Here is a 27,776-nt window from a genome sequence, read left to right as displayed (position 1 = left end):
AATCGACTCTGGGATTGTGTTGTGTGAACCAAGGATGACCAAGTACGATGGGTGCCAGAGGTGAGTTTATGAGGAGGAATGTTATTGTCTCAGTGTGGTTGCCAGACGTGATGAGAGTGATGGGTTCAGAGGCATGTGTAATGTTGGAGAGCGGTTGTCCATTGAGAGCATTGACAGTGATTTTGTATGTAAGAGGGGTGATAGAAATGTGGAGATGGTGAGCCAGTTCAATATCCATAAAATTACCTTCTGCCCTCTGAATCCAATAAAGCCTGGGTGTCGTGAGTGTTGGTTGCCCACCTTAGTCTTACCGGAAGGAGAGTAGATGATGATGGTGAGGATGAGGTCTTCCCGGTGGAGATTTTAACGGGCATGAGTTGATGAAGTGGCCCGCCCTCCCGCAGTAAAGGCACAGTCCGTGGGATCTCCGCCGTTCCTTCTCCTCCCGGGAAAGCCGAGCTCTACCCACCTGCATGGGTTCCGGATCGTAAGAGGGGTTGACCGTATCCAGGAATTCAGAGCGTCGGGTCTCCATGCCGCGAACTGGATGATCTTGTTGGAAACGGCCCATTCTGTTCAGCCGAGCATCTACTCGAAGTGCTAATTCGATAAGTCCATTGAGACTAGTAGGAAGGTCCAATGTGTAAATCTCCCTCTGAATACGGTCAGCCAACCCATGCAGGAATCTGTCCCACTGTGCCTCCTCGTTCCATCAGCACTCTGCAGCCAGGGTGCGGAACTGGATGGAATATTCCGACACCGAACCGTGACCTTGGCGAAGATCGGCGAGTAGTCTGGCCGCCTCCCTACCCGCCACCGCCCGATCGAAAACCCTCCTCATCTCCTCGGAGAGTGCCTGGAACGAGGCGCAGCATGGGTCTTGATTCTCCCACACCGCCGTTCCCCAGAGAGCCGCCCGGCCGGAGAGTGGCGTCAACAAACGCCACCTTGGATCGCTCTTGGTTGAACGTCTGAGGCTGTAATGCAAAGTGCATAGAACATCGGGTCAGAAAAGCTCTGCAAAACTCTGGTTCACCTGAATAACCTTCGGGTGTCGGTAGTCTCGGTTCGCGCCGCGGCTGCGGCTCTGGAAGAATGGGTGGAGTCGGCGGTGTGGGTGGCACAGTGGAGACTCGTAGCTGTTGTATCTGCTGGGTGAGCTCGGACACCTGCGTCACAAGCGCTTGGACCGCCCTCCCTGTGAAGGAGATGTTCTCCTCCTGGGTGTCCATTCTAGCGATACTTCGAGCTGCAAACTCGTCCCACGTGGAAGCACCTGCTACATCCATAATGGTCAGATCGTTCTGTAACGTATGACAGACACAGGATGTAAACGCAAGGCGTATTTATTGACAAACAGCACAAAGGTCAGGTAATGAGCAAGATCACAGGAGACACAGGCGGGCGGACACAAGGCTGATGGACAGATGACGCAGGGACTTCGGTGGACAACAGGTGGTGGTGCTCGGTCCAGTGACGATCCCTTGAATGCCGGTGAGTGAGTAATCCTCGTGAAGAAGCTGTAATCCAGTGTTGAGTGACGATCCAGGAACGAACGACGAAGACAGGAAGACTAGGCAGGAACAAAGGACACAGGAACAGCACGGGAGCACACCGGGGAGAAACAACAATCTGACAACATGAAACACCAGTTACTGAACTTATATAGGAACAAACAATTGAAACCAGCTGGCGCTGCTGATCATCGCTGATCAGCAACCACGCCCACACACACACACAACAGCATGCTAGACGAAAGAGAGAGAGTGAATTCATGAACCGTGACACAAGAACCTCCCCCTCCGCTCCTCCATGCTGGCTGGGGAACGGATACGAAATCCCACACTGCTGGATCTGGGCATGATGGAGTCCTTCTGTTACGAATGCACACACAAAACGAGAATCAAAATCAAAAATCAAAATCCAAAACAGGCAAAAAGTCAATAACAGAAAAGCAGTCCAAAAACAAGAAACACAAAAAACACTAGGGAACACGAGAAAGCAGGGTGACAGAAAACAAGGACTCCATGAACAGAAAGAAAACAAATGGGGAAGTGAGAACACTAGTGGACACCAAGGGAAACACAGACCAGACACTGTGTCACTTATATTCAACATACAACCAATGAAAACAATTATTTTCTCGACTTATGCTTTGTTGCTTCTCAAGTACATTTATCTTGTTTTGATTTTTTTCTTCTGAAAAGCAAATCATTTCATTGTAACAATGTAAGAAGCCTTGACCTATTGGTTTGCGGAAAGCATTTTGAGCCAGGTCATCAAAGACTTTATATGGCCATTTCCTTGTGCCACATGGCCGTCTAGGGCCAGTGGGATCTTGCATGGGTCGTTGTCACCGTGCTAATATATTCCACTTCACCCTGCTGTCAATGCTGAGTGACAAATATAATTTGTGCTGCCATCTAATTGCCTTTAGGGGCTTTGATTGCAACAGTGTTGACAGAAAAGAGAACAGAACAAAATGCTGAGGAAGAAAGAACAGATCAGAGAGGATAACATGAGAGTCACTGATTAGCTTGGTTATTGAATTGCTAATAATTTTCAGTAGTCGCATGGAAGCCTGAAACCCGTGAAAAAATAAATAACGCATTTGCTGCATTTATACACCTTAGGTGGGATGAGATCTGAGGCTCGGATTGCATGTTCTTTATCTTTATATCCATTTTATCTGGAATACTTTGGTCTGATTGGTCAGTTGTGGCATTCTGTGGTCAAATATTTTCCATAATGAATACTTAACTATATAACTGACCGTTATCCATGGCAACCAATGTAGGAGACCGTGTTACTGTCTCTCTGTGCTCTTTTTTTTTTTTCTTTGTTTGATAAAATTCTTTTAAAAGTAAAATCAATATTTCATTTCTATGTATTCACTTATTTGGTGTGTGGCAGCATAATATGCCAGATAATGTACAGTCAGGCGGTCATTATCACAAAATAAACCCCATCAGCATGACATAAATTAGTGATATTTAGCAATAATGACTGGCTGCCATTATACTGTACTATTCTATATACAGTATAATGTCCTTTTTGATGTCAGTTGTTTCTCTTTAAGGCTCAGTCTTCACTCAACTTAATTTAACAGCAGCAGAAGGAAAGCTTGCAACAATATTTGTTTATAGTTTAAGTTTCTGATATAGGACATGGCTTCAAATTAAGCTTCTATCTAAATAAGGTAAGCAATGGCAAACCACACAACTGCTGTAATGACCACTTTTAATGACTTTGATAAGAGCACAATGTGGCTTGTTTCTATCAATGTGCTTGGCAGAGTTATATATTAGCACTATCAGGTGTCGGCATCAGTAACCCTCATATGTCTAATAGGATGTATTGTGGCTAATTTTCTATCCCTTCAAATAACATTATGTGGATGTGTCCGGTGTAAGAATTGGTAGTGTCCTTCATGAAGGGATTTACATTGATTTTATGAAGTACTCATAACATTAAGGGACTAATGTGGTGTATAATAGCATAGTGGTTAAAGAACTAGAATGGCAACTGAAAGGTTGTAGGTTAAAACCCTCCTGGGGTGATTTATGATCCATCACCACTGTCCCCTCAAGCAAAACACTTAGCCCAGTGGATGTTCCAGCAATAAGTGTACTGGAATCCTTTTGGATAAAATGGTCAGTTAAATGTCAAATTACCTCTGAATATGTTATGTTTGGTGGAATGGCACATACCTCAACACTTGTATTTGTTAAATCTGAACTATTTTCATATTTTTGTCCTGGTTTAGGAGATCCTGGGTCTATCAGACATGATGCCATACCGATCCAAAAGATCCCTGCTGGTGCCCCCCATGTTTGTCCCTGAGAACCAGAGAGCCCCCTTCCCCAGGTTAATTGGAAAGGTAAGACGTTCTATTTGTAATGCTCCTTGCCATTAACTTAGTCCTATTAATTTGCATTACCACCATGGTCTTGGTCAACCATATTGTGTTTGCGGACATAAATGTGACAGTGCTACCCGATGGGTTAAATAAGTTCTTTGATTTTTAAGCTTACTTATCCTAGTTCTAAAAGTCAGATGAATTTGCCAAAAAGTTATGCATGGAATGCAGTGTTGTTCACTGAACGCGTTCATATTTTCGCCGAACGCTGAACTGAACGAATCACTTTTCATACAATGAACGTGAACGAGAGCGGCGCTCACTCTGGCAGGAATGAACAGCACCAGCAGTTCACGCTCATTTGAAAAGTCAGGTTTTACCAGGGCTTAATTTGAGCCGGAACATGTTCCGTCACCTCCGACATTGGATCCGGCACCTCCTGTGTCACTAAAATGAATTGCCTAAATGAAAAAAAAAATTACTGTTTGTGTAGTGTTCAATGTTTGTGACACATGACTTGCGCGCTTGTTGTACTAGTTGAGATTGCTGTTAGCCTCGATCGTTTCACGCAGGGGAAAAATGTCAAAAAGACAGGAAAGTTTGCTTAACTTTTTCAAATAAGCTGGAGAGTCAGATCCCAAACAAGCAAAAATCGCTTCTGCTGATCAAAAAGGAGACCACGGTGGACGCAGTAGCCTAGTATCGATATCTCGTTATTTCGACATAATAAGGGGACATTCTAATCTGCATTAAGCCACATTAAGCGTTCTTATAATGGTTTTCTATGGGAGGAAAATGCTTAACCGTTCATATTATGGGCTCATCTGATTTTTTGTACATAGCATAGCCTATTTGTTAGGATTTTAGTATCATAATGATTAGGCTAATAAATGCACACACAATTATCCGTGAACTTGATTTGAACAAATGCCTTTCACCTTGTGTGTGCAAAATTCAGAATTAAATTAATGTGCAGAAATTTGTACAAATAGAGAGTAGGCTATGTAGGCATACTATACTGTTGTAGCCATTAAAAAAAGCGTGTTTCATATTTGTTAAAATATTATAATGTTATTTTTTTTTCCATTTATGTTGATTTATGAAAAGTGAACAGCACGACCGAGTAAGATAGGATGCGCAATATGAGACATGGAGCGGGTCAGACATGATTTTGACCGTTGAAGTTGAAGTTGTTATAGAAAGCCTTTCTTTAAAGTGAATTTCGTTTTGTATAAATTGTATCTTAATTTTAATCATCTTTTCATCAACCAATTGCCTGTATTTAATGAATAGGCCAAATGAACGTGAACTAGTTCATTTTTAGATATGTGAACTTAGTTCATTAAAAAAAAAAAAGAACTATGAACATGAACTAGTTCATTATCATCTGTGTGAACTGAACTTTGAGCTAGTTCTTTTTAAGTATGAACTGGCACAACACTGATGGAATGACACATTTTCATAGACCAAACCAGAATTTAGCATCACCTTGGTTCCCTCTGGAAAAAAATCCAAAAGGATTTTTCCATTAGCTTTTGGATCCTTGCAGAACATAAGCTCTGTGACAAACAAAAGTTTATGAAAATTCCAACTTGTAGACCTTTCCTGATCCCACTTCCCTCTCTCTCACTTCTCTTCCTGTCATTAAACTGTCCTATCTAAAAAAAAAAAGGCAAAAATGCCAAAAATATATAAATTTTTGCTTTTGCAAAGCAAAAGGGATTCATGTATTACAATTTCTTTGCTTGGCAGCTTTTCTTGTCTGTTTTTTCTCAGGTCTCTAGTTTTTCAAGGACCTCTGAGACCAACGATGGGGCAAAAAAGAAAGCAAGCATGCAGGACAATTGTAGGAAAAGACGTCACAAACCAGGCTTTGCGCATCGTGCTTGATTTGCAAGCTTGAGATATGGGAGTTTTACCCTAATTGTGCCCCTGCACAATTTTTTTTATCACCATCCAAGCCTGTATATATGGATGTCCCATATTTTTGCAGAATATCTCTGTTTGGGCTTTGAGGTGATGCCATCGGTTCAGCCCTGTTTTTTAATACAATAGTCAAGTCCTGTTTTACCATTCGGAGAGAAAGATAAAATAAAATGTAAAAGAATTTCATAGAAAAATAATTTGTTTTGGATATGTGTGTTTGAAACTAAGAGGTACTTCTTGTTCGCTTGCTTTCTCTGGCTGTGTGGGCTGGGGTTATTCCTTGGCAAAATACAAGTGCTAGATTACTGTGGCACAGTGAATAAACCACAGTTCGTGCCAATTGTTTTAGTCTTTATTCTAGTGTTGAATGCAAGGGCTGAATTATTTTGCAATTTCTCCCACCGACAAAATAGCCCCTCTATACTGCACATAGATTACTATACTTCAGCAAGTGGCAGAAAACACAGTAAGGTCCATCGAGAGTCTGATGAGGCTGACCTGCCTTCTGTCTCTTTCTATATACATCTACATATGTCTGCGGTTTCTCAGTCTATAGTACCTCTTTTGCAGCATTTTCATTATGGTGACACCACACAAGGGGACTGGCTACTGAGACCTATTCATTTGATAGCGCTGCTGTTTATTGGAAACCTGGCAAAGTGGATTTTCTGCATGGATAAATCTTGTTTCCTTGTGTTGTTTACCTACCATAAGGCTTACATTCATTTTTCATAATTTCCACTGCACAGGAAGGCTGGAGAAAATTGGGAATTGCCCACTTGGATGATAGAAGCTTGAAGAGAAACAGAGGGTATTCCCAGATGTTTTCTCTCTGGGAAATGTGGTAAACATGTTGGGTGTCTGGGAAAGCCTTCTGTTTCATTTTCAATTTGCATCATTCTAGTGGGGCATTGTTTATTTTTATTATTGTCATATGAAGACAAATCGCACTGCCGTTGATTATTTGCTCGTAATTTTGGAACAGCCACTAACTGAATAAGAGACACTTTGATAGATTTGCCATCACAATCGTTCAAGGCACATTAGAATATAAACTGTTAGTGTACAGTCTCTTTGGTTTTATACTGACACCTAATGGTGTGGATGTATAAACAAATAATTTTAAACATTTAAAAGTCCGTATATTAATCTATAAATTGTTCAGTGAGGAAAAATCTTCCTCTTATCTTTTTATTATATTTTAAAGTGCCAGAGATACATTCTTCCCTGTACGAAGAAATTTTAATAAAGATTGTGTAGAGGGATTTTGAAATTAATCTTTTGTGAACCACTCTGTCCAACACTCTGTGTTTCCACATGTTAAATCATACAACTGGGCAAGTGGTTTTATGACGGCCCTTTCTGTAAAGATGAGTTCTATTGGATGGTGTTGACTTGAGATCCACTCTCGGTTAAGGAGGCTTGAAGTATTGGAAAAGTAATAAAGAACAGATTTGCCCTGATTCCTGTTCCGGGTTTGACATCAGTCTTCTGTGGGATTATGGGGGATTTATTATGGTGGAGTGTTCACCTGTAGCACTGCAATCTCACAAATGGGAAAAAGTCCAGAGGTTCCCTCTAGGACCTGCTAGTAATTGTCTCTGGGACAGTTTTTATGGGCAGTGCTGGTGTCTTTCTGTTCTGTTATGTCCAGGACAAACCCTCCCCACAGCAAATGAATTGCTCAGTTTCTGTGTATTTTTTTGGCACCCGGAGCTGAAACACTGGCCATATTTTGTTGCTTCACAGTTACACTCATTCTCACTCTCTGCACTTTTCACAAATCGGAAGGAATAATTGTGTCTCGCACTGAAGTGTTGATAGATGGCAAGGGATATGTGTTTGTTTTTTCTGTGCATAATTTATACTGCTGGATGCTGATTGCCTTTTATTTTTCGTTGACCTTGCAATAGCAAACATGAGTCTCATGTAGAAAGAGAGGGAGAGAGAGAGTTCCAGTTAGTTAACTGCTCTTTGTAGAAATCTTTGTGCTTCCACTCTGAAAGCCACTTGTCAGCTGATGACATAAGAGCTGGAAATTTTGTTTCAAAAGAAATGAATACTTTTCTTCAGAAAGGTTGCATTAAACTGATAAAAAGTGACAGTAAAACCTAACATGTATTTCAAAGTAATGATTTCTGAAAATTTGGTTCTGCTATCACAGAAATTATGCTTTAATTAGAAGAATAAATGAATGAATGAATGAATGAATGAATGAATGAATGAACAATTAACCTCTTACAAGTCACCCCCCATTTTTCGGCATGAAGCCAGAAATGACATACTCAAAATAAAAAGGTTTCTGCTCATGATTCTTTCTGACTAGATACATAATCAACATATGTTCATAAAGCTGACACTTAAAAGTTTACTGTTCAAGAATCAGAATTATTCAGACTGTTATGATAATATAGATATATAAGCTCAAACTTAAAAACAAAAATAAAAATATTAAAAACATATTTTTTAAATGTATTAAAAAATATATATTGATGCAGGATATTGTTTTAGAAACCTAGTGTAGCTAAAGCCACAAGTCTACCAAAGCTTCAATTGAAATTTCATAATATAATCTGTAAAACTGTAAAAAATTTCTAAGGCCATGTCATGTGTGTTTTTAGAGAAGGCTAATCTTCTTCTGTAATCTCACATGTAAACTCTTGAGTGTTTGGCTCTGAATACTTCTCCATTCATGATTCTGTTGTTCTCACGAAACGAGTCTTTCACACCTCTGCCAGGTATGACACATTATCCGCATTATTCTTTTATCATTATTCTATTGTTTTTATTCCACCTTTATTAGCCTTTGTTGTGGTATTTCAATATTTACAAAGACACCAAGCTCCAATCTCACTTTAATCTCAGTATGCATTTACCCCTTATTTATCAAAAGTCTTACTATAAAAATACAACAAAACATTTTCTTACGACCTTACGTGAATTATTGTGACAAAAATGCATTATGAAGAAGAACCGCACCTGCATCAGATACAGCAGCTGCATTAGAGCTAACATTAGCATCAAGCTACATCAGACAATTTTTGAAATTATTAGTACACTTTTACTCAATACTCACTTTAAACCCCGATCGAGTGTTTGTAATAACTTCCTTTTGCGATCACGGGTGGAATTAGGTCGTTTACTGTTGTAAAAATAAGCTATTTATAGCCTTTTACATCGCTGCACAAGTTAGCCTTTCAGATGTACATTTTCAGTATTTTCTATAAAAATGCCCCAGATCTCCAGAAAATCTCATACCAAGCTTTATACTATCGTAATCGCGGGTTTATTATTCGGATATTTCATGGTACAGAGGTGTACCACGGTATCAGTGTTGTTGTGGGCAGATATCAACCAGGATGTGTACACGAACCATGTGACACAATGTGACGGTGTCACGAACCATGTGACACAATGTGACGGTGTCCGGTTATAACACACTAAGATTGACAAGGCGAAGGGCCAATCAGAGTATGTCTGACACACAGCATGAGCACTGAGGAGCAAACACACAGAGACAGCGCTGGGAGAGGCTATTTATCATCAGATCGCGTACAATCAGTGGAAAATGAATAGAAATAACAATTCTGTCTGAAGAAATATGAAGTAAACATCAGTAAATATATCCATATATCTCCGTAGCTATGCATCTTTGGTCTATAATCCCTTATTGACACTGTTCAGTGAGTCTATGTGAACACAAATAAACTGCAGACGTGACTGAATATGAATGAGTGGTGAATTTCTATTCAAAATTTGGCATAACACAGATTTATTAGTTTGCACTCCTGACATAAATTACTAAATAATTGTCACTGCAACAATGTTTTATCAAAACATTTGTCAAATATCGAAGCTAGGGTCTTTAAACTTTCAACTGATGCACAGTTTGTCCAGATCAAGTAAGAGTGATGTTTAACGTGCTGTGAAAGTGAAACAATAATAATCTTGGGCCGTCGCCAATCTTTGACCGCAAAGGGGTTAATTCTGCTGTAAATTGAGTTCCAACAAAAACAGTTGTTTAAATTCTAAAAATATTTCAAATATTACTGTTTTACAGCATTATTTATCAAGTAAGTGTAGTCTTGGTGAGCATAAGAGGCTTTCAAATTGTTAATTTTTGTTTTGGACAAAATATTACTGCGATTACTGTATTTACTGTGTTTTTTACCAAATAAATGCAGTCTTGGTGAAAAAATGGGGGTTCTTTCACCAACTTAAAAATATTTTTTGTTTTGTTTTGAACACATTACAGTTCTTTCTGCATTTTTTACCTAATTAATGCAGTAAGCATATGAAACAATAAATCTTACACACTTACCAACCTTATATTTTGAATGATTTGATTATATATATATATATATATATATATATATATATATATATATATATATATATATATATATATATATATAATATATATGTATGTATATGTACTTTATATATATATATATAATATTAGTATATAATAGTTAATCATTAATAATAGTATATAGTAGTATATAATTAGTTAATAATAGTATATAATATTATATTTCATATCTTTGTAATAGCTCACATTTTGTCATCAAGTTGCATGTTTTGAAGTATTTTTGATGTTCAAAGCACAAAGGGGTTTGTTCAAATCCATAATCCAAATTTTTAGCCATAGTAATAGTGGTTTTCCTTAGCAAGCAGCTCTTAAATTCAGTTTTTGGATTGTTTTCAAAGCGAAAGTTAAGTATTCTGTGTCTAATACACAGCCTCTTTGACTTCAGTTTCCATTCAAAGTCAAGCATTTGTAAATCAAGGGAGATTACACACCACTGTGGTGCTCATACAGCCGAAAGCTATCACGGTAGAAAGAAAGAGTGAAAGGATATGAAAGTGAGGACATATCCTCTCCTCCCTTTCAGTGCTTTATTGTCAGAGAAGTTCGAGTCGGGTCCCTCCTTCCTGTCATACACAGGCAGTGGCAAGAAACGGCTTCTCTTTCATGTCCTCCCTGCTCCTAATGAGAGCTGAAAGAAATAGGTGAGCGTCTCCCCCAGGGCTGTTCGCTGACACCTAATGACTGAGAAGAAAGCCAGAGGAGGCTGTGTAGGCTTATTTGTGTTCATGTGTTTGTTTGTACGTTCAAATAAACCACCACCTGTGAGCCATAAACCATGAGGCTGCGCCCGCGATCTGTTTCCACGGCCTCTATAGCTCCACCCCAACAGTAGCCTTGATCATTCAAAACTTGTCTTATCACTTTCCGACAGTTCAGTTTCACTGAAAGTTTGACTGCTACAATCAGGCCACATATTGGGTGAATTATTTTTGAAAATCAGCCTCAGAATAGCCTTCTCACTTTGAAGGCCACTTAAACAAAATTGTATCTATTTATTTATTTTAATATATCTGGTAAGAGAAAGTAGTATAGGGAATATTTATCACTATTAACTAGTTGCTTATTAGCATGCCTTTTATTAACACATTGGCAATTTATTAGTGCATATAAAGCACATATTCCGCACAACCATATTCTATATCGCTAATCCTACTCAATACCTACACTTTATATTACTAACTATTAATAAGCAGCAAATTAGGTAAAATAAAAATGTTATTAAAAATCTTTCTATTAATTTATTTTGAATGCATTTTATATTTTTAGCCATTGCTTCTTCTAATTGCTGATTTTCTGCCCAGGAAACATTTCATTACTAAATCATTTGTGCTCAATATTAGCTTTTTTTTTTGTGTGTGTGTGAGTGAAAACATATATATATATATATTCCTTGATAAATAGAAACTTTGTAAGAACCTGATTTATTTGAAATATATTTTTATGTAACAAATGTAGAAGTCTTTACTCTTACTTTTTATCAATTTAATGCATCCTTGCTGAATAATAATAATAATAAAAAAGAGAATTAAAAATGTTACATTATACAGTATTATAAAATGCTACCTTGATAACATATCCTAAGTAAAATAAGTAAATTTGTTGAGATTGTTAAGGCAAATAAGTATTTTAGAACAAAAAAACAAGCTATTTTATATGCACAACTCATATTTGTTACCTGGTATTATTAAAGATTACAGATCGATATTCACTTTTGCTGAAAATATTCAATAATTTACATTTAGATTAGCTTTGCTGTCTAAATACCATCTAATGCATATCTAAAGTTACTTTTTAAAAATGCCAATAAATAAAATATTTACCAATCATAAAATGAATATCTTTTTCATGCTGTACATTATAATTTTGTGATGCCTAAATTCACACCCCATGTTTAGTTTTTATTACTTTATTTTGAATGTATTTAGTTAAAATGGCTGTCCTTTTTTTTTACATTTTTACGAAAATAATTGCCAACTTATGGATATTAACCAGAATGTTAATTTCAGTGCATCAGTATTTTACTCTAAAAGTCCTTTAGGGCTTAGGAGCCCTAAAATCTCAAGTATAATACCACAATTTATAGGCCACTATTTTCCTGTCTTTGGCCCTGTCCAATTTCCACCTTGTTCCATCCATTTAGTCTCATGACTCCTCTGGAGCTATGACTCCTTTAGTTTTTGTTCCTTTATAATTCTCTCTCATGCTGAAGGAGACCATTGCACCTTTAATAAAGCACCTCTGAAGTACAGAGAGAAAAGTCGTGTTTTATTGTTCTATTGGATCAATATCACAGCTGTGTGCAGCATACAGCAGAATGATAACAAGCTCCATAGCAACCACTCACAAGACATACCCAGAGCCGTTAAGGAGTTCTTCACAAGGCCGAAAGCGGCGTGGGAGGAAAACAGACACGACAAGAAAAGGATGAACTGAGCTTGATGGTCTCTTGTGGTGTGGAACTCCTGTAAACAGGTGACACTGCAGTTTGTCCAGGTGTGTTTTGGCTCTCTTGCGGTGGACAGAAGAGTTCATTTACAGATGACCTGTGGTGGGATTCAATCATGATTGTGTCAAAGGTGTACCTGCTCTATAGGAAAGTTATTTTCTGGGCTTCCTGCCTTCTTTTATTTTGTTGTTGTTTTTTCGGAAGAAACTGCAACCCTGCTGAAAGGAAAACGGCTTAAGCCAGCTGTTTTTGTGAGAATTAGCTAGCCTAACCTAGCCTAGCTCTTCTCTAAGTCTGACAAAAGCCCAAAAGCTTGTAAGTCTAATGGTGTGTGCACACCAAAAGCAGAAATGGCATTGGCATTGTCCTTCTGACTGATTTGGCCTCTTCTCCATGAGTTTGATTTATTTAACATTTATTAAATTTATTATTGGGCTCCTTTATATTATTGCCTACCTGCTGTGTACAAGTTATATCTGAGCTTAGTTTTCAGTTGTAACCAGTGGATTTGAAAAATAATCGTGATAGATTGATAAAAAAAAAATAAACCGATACCCTAATAATTAATAGATTCGCTGGTGTCATCTGCAACCTGATCACAAAAAAGAAAAGCCTTGCATGAAGGCGCAGCATAATGAAGTGAGTGTTTTTTCCTGATTCTGTGTGTGGGGTTACAAACATATGCTCCTTTTTTATGTGCGTTCCTTGCTTAAAGTAACCTACGCATTCAGGATAGTTTTAAAAGAATTCGGGTCTAATCGAGTCCATAAGGAAAAAGCATGTTTATTTGAAATTACCCGAGACCCGAGGCCGCTAATACCGAACCTGACCCGTGTCTGAAGTACTCGTCTAAATTTTGGACCCAAACCAGCTCGGGTCTCTTGTCTCGGTTTGGACCTAGGGTTTTCAGATCCAAGTGGACCTGTGAATATGTGTCTATTCGAGTCTTTGCATAGACTTTGTGTATAATCTACTTGTGTGAATAATTAAATTCACTTTTGGTGTGCACACAGCATAATGATGTGTTCACACTAAAAGCGCAGCAAATATTTACATCACACTACCCGCAGGATGTTTTTTGCATCTTTTGTGCAAAGAAAAACAATAATAAAAAAAAAAATTCTTATACAACTGGGCATGTCGGACTGGATGCATCAATAAGCTCTTCACCGATTGTCATGCACACCAATTCATCATGTGAATTTTCTGCTTGACTTGTGAAAAAAATGTGATTGAGGCAAAAATTGCACATTCAGGGGAAACGCATCTTCTATTTTACATCACATCTCTTCGCACCTTTTCATTGACTTTGTATGTAATCTACTTACGCTAATAATTAATTTTACTTTTGGTGTGCACATAAGACTTTTTTTTTATCTTTCTGACTATTGTGTAAACAAATATAAATAAGACAAATCACTTACGTTACACCATTCATATGCAGTAATAATGGAAGCATTTAAGGAGCTGTACAGGTGCTGTTTATCTACAGTACATGTATGTGTTAAGTCTGTGTATGCCAGATAATACAGATTAGCTAACACAGGGTTGGGACAAATCTGTAAAAAATTTCCATAATATTTTTTTTTTTATAATAAGGTTTATTTTTCTGTTTATTACTTTGTTTTATAATAAAATGCAAAATGTGTTATATAATTGTACTAAGGCTACCTAGTGTTATGCTATGATAGCTGCAAGCACCTTAGCTTAGCATATTTTAGAAAGGCAAATGTTTGTTTTTATCTATAAAAAATTAGCAAAAGGAAATCCAAAAAAGTGTATGATCTAAGTTCGTTTTAAACAATAAATACTATCTAGCTTTATTTGAAACAATAGAGACAGTGTGTATATACAGTACTATACTGTATGTGTGCTTGTGTTTCTTTCAGCATGACTGCTTGATTTGTTGTATTCATGATCCGTTTTAGTCCACGTTACAGTCGCTTACATTAACAACCCGTCCCCTAAACAAGACAGCTCTCATTGTGCAATAAAATTCTGCAATTTCACAGCAGTTTGCCAGCCACAGTAAACCAAGATTTGAAGACCTCCTCTGGTGAATCCTGCATTTGTGTTCGCCAGAGTCTTTGTGAAACCACTAGGTGCAGTTCTCAGTATAACAATGTTCACTGGGTTAGCAGAGCCTGTAGAGCCTGAGAAAAACAGTATTAGTGTATGATCTGGCAAAAAGAATCTATAGGGAAGATTAATAAAGCTTTTTGTGTGGACAATTACTTTGCTTGGATTCATTTTCTAAATGGGATATTTCATCTTAAGCTTAATTACAAGAAATGGGAGGGTTCAGGGAGGGCAGCCTCTGTGATTCGATACATGCACTGGGGTTTATTACTCTTGATGAAAACAACATTTATAAATGGTCTTTTATACAAAAGGGGTTCATAAAAAAGGCTATTGTTCATTTGTATTTAAAATCATTAGTTAATAACTGAGCTTTCATTAGCGAGTGAAGTTGCAGCAATCTAATTTGCACAAAAAATGCTTTACACAAAAGCCAAAAGAACTGCAGGTGGTAGCACTGGTCACACTAGAAAATAATAAATGTTGTAATATACAAATGGATCTCATTTGCAAACTTCAGTATATTAAAACACTGAGTTAGCATAATCATCTGTAGAGTGCCGTTACTGTATATCATGTTTTAAAAATTCTCACTGTGTGTCCATCATTGCCATTGCCATTAGTAAATAATTCTGAATTTAGATGAGTTCAAGCAAATGAGTGTATATTTAGCAAGCATGCATGTTATATTCACACAAAACTGTGTTTGCCTGTAAGCGTGTGTAATTAACTTTTCTTGTTTTCTTTGCTTTTAACTTGCAACACTCTGGACTTTGCTGCATTTATCCAGTCGCATGTGAGTACTGCTGACAAACTTGAAAGAATGAAAAATGTACACACTGGCTGACTTTTTACTGCTTGATTGGTCAATCTAGATGGACAAATATGGATTATTTTAATGTTAAGGTGTCCAATTTCACATATGTACAACGGCATTTGTGACCCATGACCACAAAACCAGTCATAAGTGTAATTTTTTTAATATATTGTTTTATTAAAATTAATAAATAAATATCGCCTTTAAAGCTGTTAAAGTTCTTAGCAAAGCACATAACTATTTAAAAATTAAGTTATGTATTTACAGTAGGAAATTTAGGAAATATCTTCATGGAACATTATCTTTAAATAATCTAATGATTTTTGGCATAAAAGAAAAATCTATAATTTTGAACCATACAGTGTATTTTTGTCTATTGCTACAAATATACCAGTGCTACTTATGACTGGTTTCATGGCCCAGGGTCACATATTGATTTTCATTATTATATTTATTATATTTTAATTAGATTTCATTTTTTAATTATACATTTATTTTATTTGTTATTGTAAAAAAATTTTTGTTACATTTTATTTTAGTTTTAGTAATGTTAGTACTTATTTTACTTTAGTTACCGAGGCAGCATTTCTAAGCTATTAAGGTAATATTTTATTTCAGATTTCTTAATAAAAATAATTTTTAATAGCTTTATTTTTAGTTATAGTAACAACACTGCTGATTAAAGCAATTATTTGAGGATTTATTTTTTGCTGCAATCTTTAGGAATTATAAATAAATATTCATATTTAGGTAATTAAGAAATTATTCAAGTATATTAAAACATTTGTATAGTTTTATACTTAACGTTAGTGTATAACTGTACCATTTCAATAATGTTAACATTAATTTGATTTTGGGTGGTATCCTGTGATATAGGTGATCTCATCTGACATGAAGCAAGACCACATCTTCCGTCTGATGGGAAGGGGAGCAGATCAAGACCCTAAGGGTGTGTTCAGCATCAACCGACTGACGGGAGAGGTAGCAGTTAGCCGAGCTCTGGATCGAGAGGCCATTGCGTACTACCATGTGAGTGAGATATTAACTCTGTTATCTATTGCATTCTGTTTCCCCCTTGCATACTGTCAATGAGTGTGTAGATGTTTAGTTAAAGAGCTCCACATGAAAACTGCAGGTTTATTTAAGTCATATTAGACTGCCGCATGAATAACTGAATGTCCCTAATCGAAAAGCAAATATGCTTTTGCTTCTCTCCATGCATCAAGGCGATTAATGGCTGTGATGATTCGTGTCTATTCGGCAGCCAGTGAGCAGCTCAGTGAAGGAAAGCCGACTGCCGTACAGGATGTGGAACTCCAGTTAGAGGAGGCAGTTATTTTACAAAACGTGTGTGTGATCAATGATGCAGCTGTCAGCTGGCCTGTCAAACAATCGTGTGCACGTGAACATGGTTACTCCTTTATGATTTTGCATTAGTGGTCTGATGATGACTTTATCAGGTTGACTGATAGCTTTATAGATGGGTTACAAAATCTTTAAAGACCTCATTAAAAATTAGGTCTCTAAGATTTTTGTTAAAAGGACCATGGTGCTACATAAATACAGACATACAAAAATGAAGTAAAACAGTATAAACCAATACACAAGTAACCTACTGAAAGATTTTGAATATAAATATACTATATATATATATATATATATATATATATGTGTGTGTGTGTTATACCTATACATAAGCTAAGCTAAAAACAAAACACACTACGTGAATACTTCACATAATACTATACTTTATACAAAAGCTAACCTAATGTTAGATTTTATTATATATTTAATTACTATATATAAATGTTAACCTGTGCATAAAAAAAAGAAAAACTATACAAAAGCTACACATAAACACTGTACCTATACACAAACTAACCTACAGATTTGAATATGAATATACTATATATAAATGTTTACTTATACATAGACTGAAAAGGAAAAATATATAGACTATACAAATGCTTCAAGTGAATATACTTGAGCACCAAATCAGCATATTAGAATGTTTTCTGATAGATCATGTGACATTGAAGCTTAGTGTAAAGGCTGCAGAAAATTTGGTATTGTCAACACAGGTGTCAAGTACATTTTAAAATGTATTGAAATTGAAAATTTTTATTTTAAATCACAATATTACTGTTTTAACTGTATTAAAACAAAAAAAGCTAACACCAGTATTTTGCACAGTAGAGTTAAGACTGTTGTGTTCTAGTTTACTTGCAAAAGTGGACACTTTGCTTTGATGACATTAATGTTGCAATACACAGATTTGTATCTAATCAAATGCTCTCTAAAATAATGTGTCCCTCCTCCTGTCTGAACTGTTGTATCTTCAGCCATAAAATAAGGTCTGTAATACCTGAAAAAACAATTTGTTCCTGTTTATCTCAATGGTGAATTGTCAGCTCTAGTGCAGGTCTAAAGCTTATTGGCTAGACCTTCAATAAATCCCACCCCCTTCCTGTTTTAATAGGCAGTGCATCAAAAAAAAAAAAAAAAGACCAGAAGAGACCTTTCAATATGTAGAGCTTTGCCAGAAGAAAGGACCACCCTGTTGTAACTGCAGATAACAAGATAGACAATACGATTCCTTTGAATTGCTTGCTCGGTTGAGCAAGCTGATACTTTGATTCAAGAATTCCAGAGCTCTTGTTCTCTTTTTCTTTGTGTCCTCTGTCGTTTGAAAGATAAAGAGGGGTTTACCTGGTGTCTATCCCCTTTTAGAGGAGAACTAAAGTGGATCTGCTCAGTTTGATATCCACCTGTCTGGCTAGGAACAGATTTAATAAAAAAAAAGTTGCTCTTCTTCCGCCCTCACTTTGTTCCGCCCCACTGGTATACTCCGATAAAGTGTTCTTAGCAAGGTTTTTGAAAAATCTCTGTCAGCCTAACGCCTTTGGTTTGTCTTTTCAATAAAAAGTCTTCTTTTCTTAATAAGATATCATTTTTTATATTATTGCTTCTTCTTTTTTTTTTTTTTTTTTTTGGAGCCATAGCGTACAGGCTGTTCTTGCTTTGGGCACTTCAAACTTTGAGTCAGACAAGTGTATGTGTGTTTGGGCCCAAAAAGTTCAGTAAGGAAAGATGATTCAAAATCACATACTTTTCGGGGGTTCTCTGCCAGCTGAGAAGCTGGCTTTAAGGTAGAAGGGAATTCTAATAGAGTACTGGACAATTTTGGGATGTAAAAGTAGTTACACTTACATAAGTCTTCCTGTAGCTTTTAAAGTAGAGTAGCTCTTGTGGTAGCCATTTATTATTTCTTATCCAGTAGCCGTGTGGCTCTTAAAGCATTAGTTCACTTTCAAATGGAAATTTCCTGATATTTTACTCACCCCCATGTCATCCAAGATGTTTACATCTTTCTTTCTTCAGTCAAAAAGAAATTAAAGTTTTTGATGAAAACATTCCAGGATCATTCTCCTTATAGTGTTCTTCATCGGCTACCAAACGGCTGAAATTCAAAATTACAGTTACAGTGCAGCTTCAAATGGCTCTACCTAATACCAGATGAGGAATAAGGGTCTTATCTAGTGTAACGATTGGTTATAAAAAAAAAAAAAAGAAGAAAAAAAAAAGAAATAATGATATGCGTTATAAAAAAAAAATGTGCGCCTTGCACTGCCTTGTGATGCATGTCTATGACTTCACATAATATGTAATTACGTTGAAAAAGTCACACTTGAAGTAGGTGGAAGTTGCACATGAAGTGACCCATTTTAAACATTTGAATATGTGCCATTGAACATACAACAACTTTTGAACGGTCCTCCTTCTCTACATTTGTAAACACTCTGTCGGTATTTCCGAGAATAATCCTGGAATGTTTTCATCAAACCTTAATTTCTTTTAGACTGAACAAAGAAAGACATAAACATCTTGGATGACATGGGGGTTAGTAAATTATCAGGGAATTTTATTTTGAAAGTAAACAAATCCTTTAATGTTGGAAAGAATAATCAAACACACTCACCTAAGCTTTTCTCTCTAATATACTACTGTTCAAAAGTTTTATTTCTGTTAGAATTTTTTATTTTAATAAAAGTCAGAAATAATTTTACACTCTTTTTTTCTGTAAAATTTCAATGTTTAAATCTGCTGAAATTAATTTTGTTAACTTTCACAAGTAAACCTGGGCACACATCACAAATGTTCTCAAAACTACACTAATGTTAAGAAGTTTGAGGGTGATGTTTTTGAGTTTACGGTTTAAAAAATAAAAAATAAAATAAATATATTTTATGCTCACCAAGGCTGCATTTTTCGGATCAAAAATACATAAATATTGTAAAAAAAAAAAAAAAAAAGATCATTGTTTTCTATTTTCATTTTTAATGTAATTTTTATTTTATTTTATTTTATAGCAGACATTACTTCAGTCCTTAGTGTCACATGATAATTCAGGGATCATTCTAATATGCTGATTTAGTGGTCAAGAAACAATTTTTCTTATCAATGTTTTAAATAGTTGTTGTGTAATGTTTATTTTTCTTTTTTTTCTTTTGATGAATCTGAATGAACTAACTAAGTAACTAACTAACTAACTAACTAACTAACTAACTAACTAACTAACTAATCAAACAATCCCCAAACTTTTGCATGGTAGACTGGGAAAGTCTGATTTACTCTAGTGAGCTGTTTCAAATGGTTCTTTTTCTCAAATGTAGAGTTGTAAAGTATGATTCGTCATTGGAGGGATGATGTAAATGAAGAGATAGAAAAAAAGATGAATTCATTCAAGTCTATGAACAGTATGTTGAATTATTATGAATTATTGAATTATTAGTATGTCATTCGGTCAGAATCCCTCATTGTTTGTGTGCCAGCAAAAATACAGCTTGATTAAATCTTATATTGTTTCATGTTATAGTTTTTGTTTTTAGTGTGTAGTGTAGCTAACTTCTTTTTCCAGAAAGTAGCGTGACTAATTTACCAGCTTCAGATTAGGATTATTTTGAATCTACAGTTCTGTTGTAGCTGCCCCAACATTGCAGATGTTTGCATATGCGGATTCATTCATCTACCTCTGTAGATGCAACTATTCTTTAGGTCTGGTGGTCACCGCAGAGCAGGTTTGTGCTCTGAAGAGGAGGGTAATTTCAGGTACGCAGATCCTAGTCGGGATCAAAGCCCTCACTCAGCAGAGCACTTGACATTTACATCTCCTTATCTCTCTTTCTCTCAACATCCACACCACCCGCAATCTCAAAAGCATGCAATTGAGCGCGTGCACATCAATGCATGACATTTTACAGCACTAATGCTCACACACTCCTATCTTGATGAAGGAATGATACTAACCACATCTGTTCTTGCATCTGTTGGCTTTGCCTTTCTGAGAATGATTACTCTTACTTTTAGTAATGCATTGAAGTTTTTTTTTTTTCATACTGAAACAACAAAACTAACATTAAAGTTTTCATGTAGCTGAAAACCAAAACTGAATATAATGTTTTGGTAATTCAGTTTGGGTAATTGAACTCATTATGTTGTTCAAATTATGAGTAATTATATGTGTCATGTTCTCAAGTGATAAATTTAAAAAAGTCCTTCATATGGTTATTATTGTTAACTAATAAAACTGGAGTTTCAGCTAAAACCATAATGATAATACAAATATAAAAAAAATGCTTGAAATAAAATTCTAATATTTAAAATAAAGTAAAACAAAGTATTTAAATAAAACAACTGATAAACTGATAAAATAAAATAAAAATGCTGAAGCCTTGAACTAAAATAATTAAAACTAAAATAAATATTGATGTGTATAAATTCTATTTTATTCTATTTTATTTATTTATATATATATATATATATATATATATATATATATATATATATGTGACAAAACAACAAAATTACTAAAATTTAAAATAAAAATAAGAACTAATTCAAAATAATACAACTTTACCTCTTTCTCGTCTCTTGCCTACAGTATGTTTTGTTATTGTTGTTTAGTTTTTTTTGCTATAGTTTATACCTCCATCATTGTTGTTTTGCCTATTTCTCTCCTGGCATTCCAACTGGCTTTGGGAACGAGTCTGACAAGCGGGCATGTCAGAATTGTAATAATCCACTGGCTTACCTGCTATGGCTGAGAGCCTTGGAGCCTCTAATCTCTAATGGTGTGTTGTTCTCCATCTAATCACACAAATGGGACAGTTCCCTTTTGCCTCGACCACCTTGCGCACACATATGTAGTGCAACACGTCCTCGCAGCCACACTTCACCTAATTCCCGTGCCATACTGGTGGGAATAACCACATTTTCCGGCTGATCCCTCTGCAGCACATCAGGAATAATTACACTACGGCTAATTCCAGCCAATCTCACACTAGGAGTAATCACAGGCATGTGGTAGCACATGTGGGGAGGGGGGAGGTGGGGGATCCAGGCCAGGGACTGTTTTCGCAGGTGGTGCTGCATCGCTGCTGTGTATCTTAGTCACCAGCTCCACAGGAATCACAGCAGTTTCTGGATGCCAGTTTTTCCTCTCCGCTGTTTATTCCTCCATTTTGCATGTACGAATATATGCATTGGTTGCCTTTTGAGCCTTCTGAACAAACACCATTTTTACTGTTCGAAATAAAAACTAATTATTAAAAAAAAGTTTTCATAAGCAAATACAAGCCAAGCAGACTGCGTGCTTAGTATTAGTCAAAAATACTCCATCTTTAAATATATCACTCATATAAAGTTTTGGTCATATAGCCCATTTATATTTGTGTTAAATAATTGTGATTATGATTATTGTCATAATCGAGCAGCCCTAGCCAAGGTTTTGTATTGTAGTTAAGGTGCTCTAAAGTGTTTTGAATGTTTTAGCATGTTGTTGTTTGGTTGATAGTATGTTGCTAGGATATTTTGGGTGGTTCCCAAGGTGTTGCAGTGTGGTTAGACTGTTTAGTATGTTTTTTGGGTGGCAGTGGGGTTGTCTGGTGGTTGCTGATAGAAATGTTAATGGATAAGGACTTGAGAGAGGATAGACAAATCATAGTAGGCTGACAAACAGGGACCAATTGCAACATTGCCTCCAATGAATGGATATTTATTCTCACATTACAGCAATCGACTGAAGCTGTTTAATTCCCACTGTTTAAATTTACATCCTATAGATCGAACCTGTAGGGAATGAGTACACATGGGCACCAAGAGGCAGGCAGATAGACAATCTCACACATCGCATGAATATACAGAGAGTGGCACTGACTCTCATTCACACATACATGCAAACAAGGAGGTGCCCACACACATTACCAGATGTGTAGACACACACAGGCACATGCAAATCCCCTGAGCGATTCTTTCGTATTTAGGAAGTGTAGCATTTCCCCAGACTGACTAACTAACCATGCAATTGACATCTTAGAAACTCTTTCTCTCTGTGAGAGCCACAAAGTGACTCCTTAATTACGTTTTTCTCTGTGGCATTCATGGCCAGAGTGCTGCAAAACACAAGGCCATGATAAAGGCTTTATTATTGGACTGGAATCAGGAATCAGGCTTCCGTGTCATGCCTTGTTAATATCCACAGAGTCTTCTTACTGCAGGCAAATCGCACTGTAAAATGTTGAGCATGAAGGACCTGTGATGAAGGACCCATGTGATCGCTGTACGAGTGGCTGATTCCAAAACAGCTTCTAAAATAAGAAATTAAAAGAGCATGATTCTGTTGTACAAGAAGATGACAGATCAGATAAGTGTGAGTAATAAAAAGTAAAAAACAATTGTGGTTAGAGCTGTGGTCTAGTGGTTAGAAAATACAAATACTCCAGATACTGTATCAGCCTTCCAAGTTGGGCAGTGTATTGAGAGATTCTGTGATTGTTTTGGATGCATTCCACTGATTGATTTTCTTTCAGAAATATTTGTTTATTTGGTTATATAAATACGTTTGTAAATTTTGTTAGATTAAAAAAAAGGTTTTTAGGATTCTGTAATCAACAAAAAATAGTTATAATGTCTTCATAATGTTGTCATATTGGGTTTAATATTTGAAACAATATTTTTACAAGCCCAAGTAAATGTTTTTTTTATGGATAATTTTTTTTTCAATTATCATTATTATTATTATTATTAAATCCACAAACCAGCTTTAAATATTGACTTTATATATATTTGTTGAAATATATTTGCTTATCCAAATAATATACATTTATTGAAAAAAGGCAATTGCATGAATTATTATTATTATTTTTTTTTCAGTGTAGGGCTGTTTTATGGTCATCTTGTATTGTATGGAAAACATTGTGTACATCCATGAGCAGCTCGGACTTTCTGTAAGGTAACTTCTTTTCTATTCCACTGAAAACAGTTGTGTTTTTGAGTGACGACAGGGTGATTAGATTCCCATTCAATTAAAAATGTTGCTCATCTGTGTACATAACTCTACTTTCAAAAACCATTCCTCAGTGTCTGCCACATGAATAAAACACCAGATACACCTAGTCGGAGAGAAAAATAGAAAGCAAAAAGATGAAGAAGCCACCCATGCATTAATACAGAACATATGGATGATGTTTTTTTCTAAGTAGCTGCAGCCAAATGACAGTGCCGCTCCACTGCCTGCAGAAGAGTCACATGATGATGTGTCGAGGGGTGTTTTGGTGCCTTGCCTCAGGTAGACAGACTCTGCGCTCGCCCACAGTGCGTTGGCACTGAATATCATGAATGGCTGAAGCTTGTCTCTCACAAAAAACTGCTTCGGTCCACCTTAGGGTTGAATCGTGACCTGTGTGTCCAACAGCTGTTTGTTTGCCATGGACCTGACAGACACCCTAATCCTCGGGGCGCTGGCATGCTGCGTTTGATTGCAGGGGAACGGCGGCATCTGTGCGTGTGTGTTTTTTTCCGCATTTATTTGTGTGTGGGTGCATGCCATCTGTCCTCCAAGTAATTGCTGGTATTTATATGATCTTAATTGTATACTGAGCACTGTGTACTTTCAAAGCTAGTTTAAACTGAACTGTTTTAAGAGATATTAAACACTTAACATGAGATCTGTGCGTGCAGCCAATCAGCTAACCATCTGTGTCGGCTTCTGCATACCTCAGGTCTTTAGTACGATGGCCCAGTAGTGCACAATACAACAAAATCTCCACAACACAAAAAACTTGCTACAACACAACTTGTTTCACATGTGTCTTGACCTGTTTTCATTGTGTTGTGCTAATTTTGTTATGTTGTGGCTTGTTTCCATTTAGTTGCAGCTTGTTTCCATTGTATTGTGCTAATTCCGTTATGTTGTGGCTTGTTTCTGTTGTGCTGTGGCTTGTTTCTGTTGTGTTGTGGCTTGTTTCTGTTGTGTTGTGGCTTGTTTCTGTTGTGTTGTGGCTTGTTTCTGTTGTGTTGTGGCTGGTTTCTGTTGTGTTGTGGCTTGTTTCTGTTGTGTTGTGGCTTGTTTCTGTTGTGTTGTGGCTTGTTTCTGTTGTGTTGTGGCTTGTTTCTTTTGTGTTGTGGCTTGTTTCTGTTGTGTTGTGCTAATTTCATTGTGTTCACTACTGGGGCTCCATACTTTAGTTACCCATGACGCCATGCAGCCCTCTCCATCATTTATTATTTGACGTTATAACTCCACCTTTTAGTATTCCTTAATTACAGTAACTCTTTTTCCAGATGGCAACTTATTAAAATTACCACAGGAAACAAAATAATACTCAAGTAATAATCAGCAAATCTTGATATGGCTCATGCAATTTACTGCAGAGCAAGTTCATTATCAAATATTAGCATCATGGATCTAATGACAAAGCTGTTTCTGAACAAAATACTGATTGTATTTTGTTAAATGATAGATGATAAAATAATTTTGAGATTAACATATCAATAGTTTCATATCAAGTTATGATGGCGATGAAGCAGTTACTTAAAACACCCTTCCAAGTTCCAACAGATAACAAAGTATGCTTTAAAACTACTTTAATATGATATATATTTATTAGTGTTCCTGTAGCTCAAGTGGTAGAGCAGTGCGTTAACAAGTGCAAGGTTGGGGGTACAAATCCCGGGGAACACATGATAGGAGAAAATTGTTAGCCTGAATGCAATGTAAGTCGCTTTGGATAAAAGCGTCTGCTAAATGCATAAATTTAATTTAAAATATTATAATTAAAATATATTTTATAGTACTGGGGCAGATTCATCATACATTCAAGGTCACTAAAGAACCGAATATTTAAAAATGATTGATGGAAAAATTCATGCATTTAAGGGTTAAACTTATCGCTTACCACATTCATCACTATAAGGACCATTTGTCCTCTGTCACAAAACTGTCCTTTTGAGTGCAAAACCTGGACTATTAGGTCAGCTAGAAGTGGCCTAAGGTAATATCCCGTTGTAACATCAATTAGAGTTCTCATTATGTGTGGCCTAACCTAATTACTGAAATTATTTTCTTCTAACAGTTATGATATCCCTGTAGTGGCGTATGCTGAGATGTCCTCTCATTTTTTAAGCGTATGTGGAAATGGCAATTTTGGTCCATTGTGGCTTACTGTTCACCCTACTGAGGTTCGTCCATCAGGATGGTCATGTGCTTCCTTGCACATTACAGTAATGACCTTCATGGTTCTCTTACGAGAGCTCTCTCGTACTGCGTCTTAGCTAAGACGCTACGGGAAAAGTCTCTTTTCACGAAATACTGAAGCAAAAAATTATCCTTAATTTTGTATTTTTGTAAAGCGCATTTGCAGCAGTACACAGCCATAGGCGAGACGGCTCGTTCGCTCATTGGCTTGTTCTGCGGCAACTGCACAGCCTATCGAGCGCGGGCTGATGCAACATCAGACCAATAAGGGCGCTTCGCGCCCTTCTTGCCACTTCCCGCCGAAACGGGTGTGGCCCAACCTATAAAAGGAGCTCGAAAAGGCTGACTCACCTGATTTTTCATCTCTTCAGCGAAGCTCACGCATCGCTGGATCACGGAGGAAGCAAGCGCCGTCTGAGAAAGCACATCAGCAGGACGAGCCATTCTGAAGCTGCTGGCATCGCTGCCTTCCATTGCCGTTCCTGCTGCGCTATCCGGCGCCTATATCCTTTCAATCCTGTTATATACAAGCTGTTCTTTATGTGTGTGTGTGTGTGTTCGCCCTGCGACACACACTCGTAAAAGAGCTCGCGTCTTTTTTAAGATGCCTTCCTGCGGCTCGTCAGAGCCCCACTCAGCGAGGGAGACCGGAACGTCATCTGTGTCTCCTGCCTGGGTGAAGATCATGCAGCGCTCGCTCGCTGACGGCGGATGCCCCCACTGCGAGCTGTTGCCATGGTGACTCTGAGGACTCGCCTGGCCTTTTTCTCTGAGCCTGCATTCTCCGCTGCGCTGAGGCGCCGTAAAAGCATCGCTTCCAGCGGATTCCGGAACCGTCTTCAGCTCAACCGAGCTCGCCGGTTCGCCCTGCTTCACCGGCCCCCCCTGCATCGCTTCCCGGTGGGCAGCGCCCGCTGTTTGCCGGCGCGTCGTCCGAGGAAGTCGATCTCAGGGCCGCGTCGGGGGAAGAGGACACGCGCTCTCTGCTAGCTTCGGGCAGTGAGGGCTGGGCGAGCTCCGAGGATCTCGCGCCTTCTGCTCAGAAGCCCAGCAGACGAGCTGACATCGAGAAGGAGCCGGGGCGAATGATCGTGTTGGCCGCGATGAGTCTCGGCCGCGAGTGGTTTGCACCAGCGCCCCCCCCTCTCGTTCCCGGCTGGATGGTATTTCCCTTTCGGATGAGCGTACTTCTCAAAGCCCGCCTCATTTCTTCCTGAGCTTCACGAAGAGGTGGCGAAGGCTTGGAACGCTCCATATTCAGCACGAACTCGTTCGTCTGTCTCACTAGCATTCTCCACACTGATGATGCTAAAAACAGGAACTACCACTCACTTCCGCCGGTGGAACAGGCGATAGCGACGCACCTTTGTCTGCCCTCTGCTGGACGGCGGCAAAAGCGGTGTTGCCATCTAAAGCCTCCTGTGTGACGCTGCGTCGGCGCTACTAACGATGCCTGCTTCATCGAAGCGCAGGTGTACGAGTTCCGCTGCGGCCGAGCTCTCACCCAAGCGCGCCGCTGTTTCAGTTCCAGGAATTGTGACTGTCTCAGCGTTTTCTGCAATGCGCAAGCCTGCACAGTTGCCCGCTTGCCTGCACACAAAAGCCGTTATCACAACAGCTTCAGCAACGCAGCTCGAAACCCCCGTTCTCGCTCTACTGGCCGTCGCCCCGCGCCGCGGGGACCGCGGCAGAGGATTACGGTGAGGCCGGGAGCCCCGAAGCCATCCTGGGAAAGCCATCTAC

The 27,776-nt window shown here is 37.7% G+C and overlaps 1 protein-coding gene across 2 annotated transcripts in view; it reads left to right on the top strand.

Annotated features, from left to right (window-relative positions):
- Positions 1 to 27,776, top strand: part of LOC132101633 (cadherin-13-like) — a 352,587-nt gene that overhangs the window by 139,760 nt on the left and 185,051 nt on the right. For both annotated transcript variants that reach the window (XM_059506718.1, XM_059506717.1), the window contains exons 4-5: positions 3,767 to 3,880; positions 16,376 to 16,528. In XM_059506718.1, coding sequence (XP_059362701.1) covers positions 3,767 to 3,880; positions 16,376 to 16,528 — 267 coding nt within the window. The remainder of the gene's footprint in view (positions 1 to 3,766; positions 3,881 to 16,375; positions 16,529 to 27,776) is intronic.

Source organism: Carassius carassius, chromosome 23 (assembly GCF_963082965.1).
Source record: "Carassius carassius chromosome 23, fCarCar2.1, whole genome shotgun sequence".
Lineage (NCBI taxonomy): Eukaryota > Metazoa > Chordata > Actinopteri > Cypriniformes > Cyprinidae > Carassius > Carassius carassius.
The sequence above is the reverse complement of the archived record's forward strand: the minus strand, read 5'-3'. Positions and strand labels throughout refer to the sequence as shown.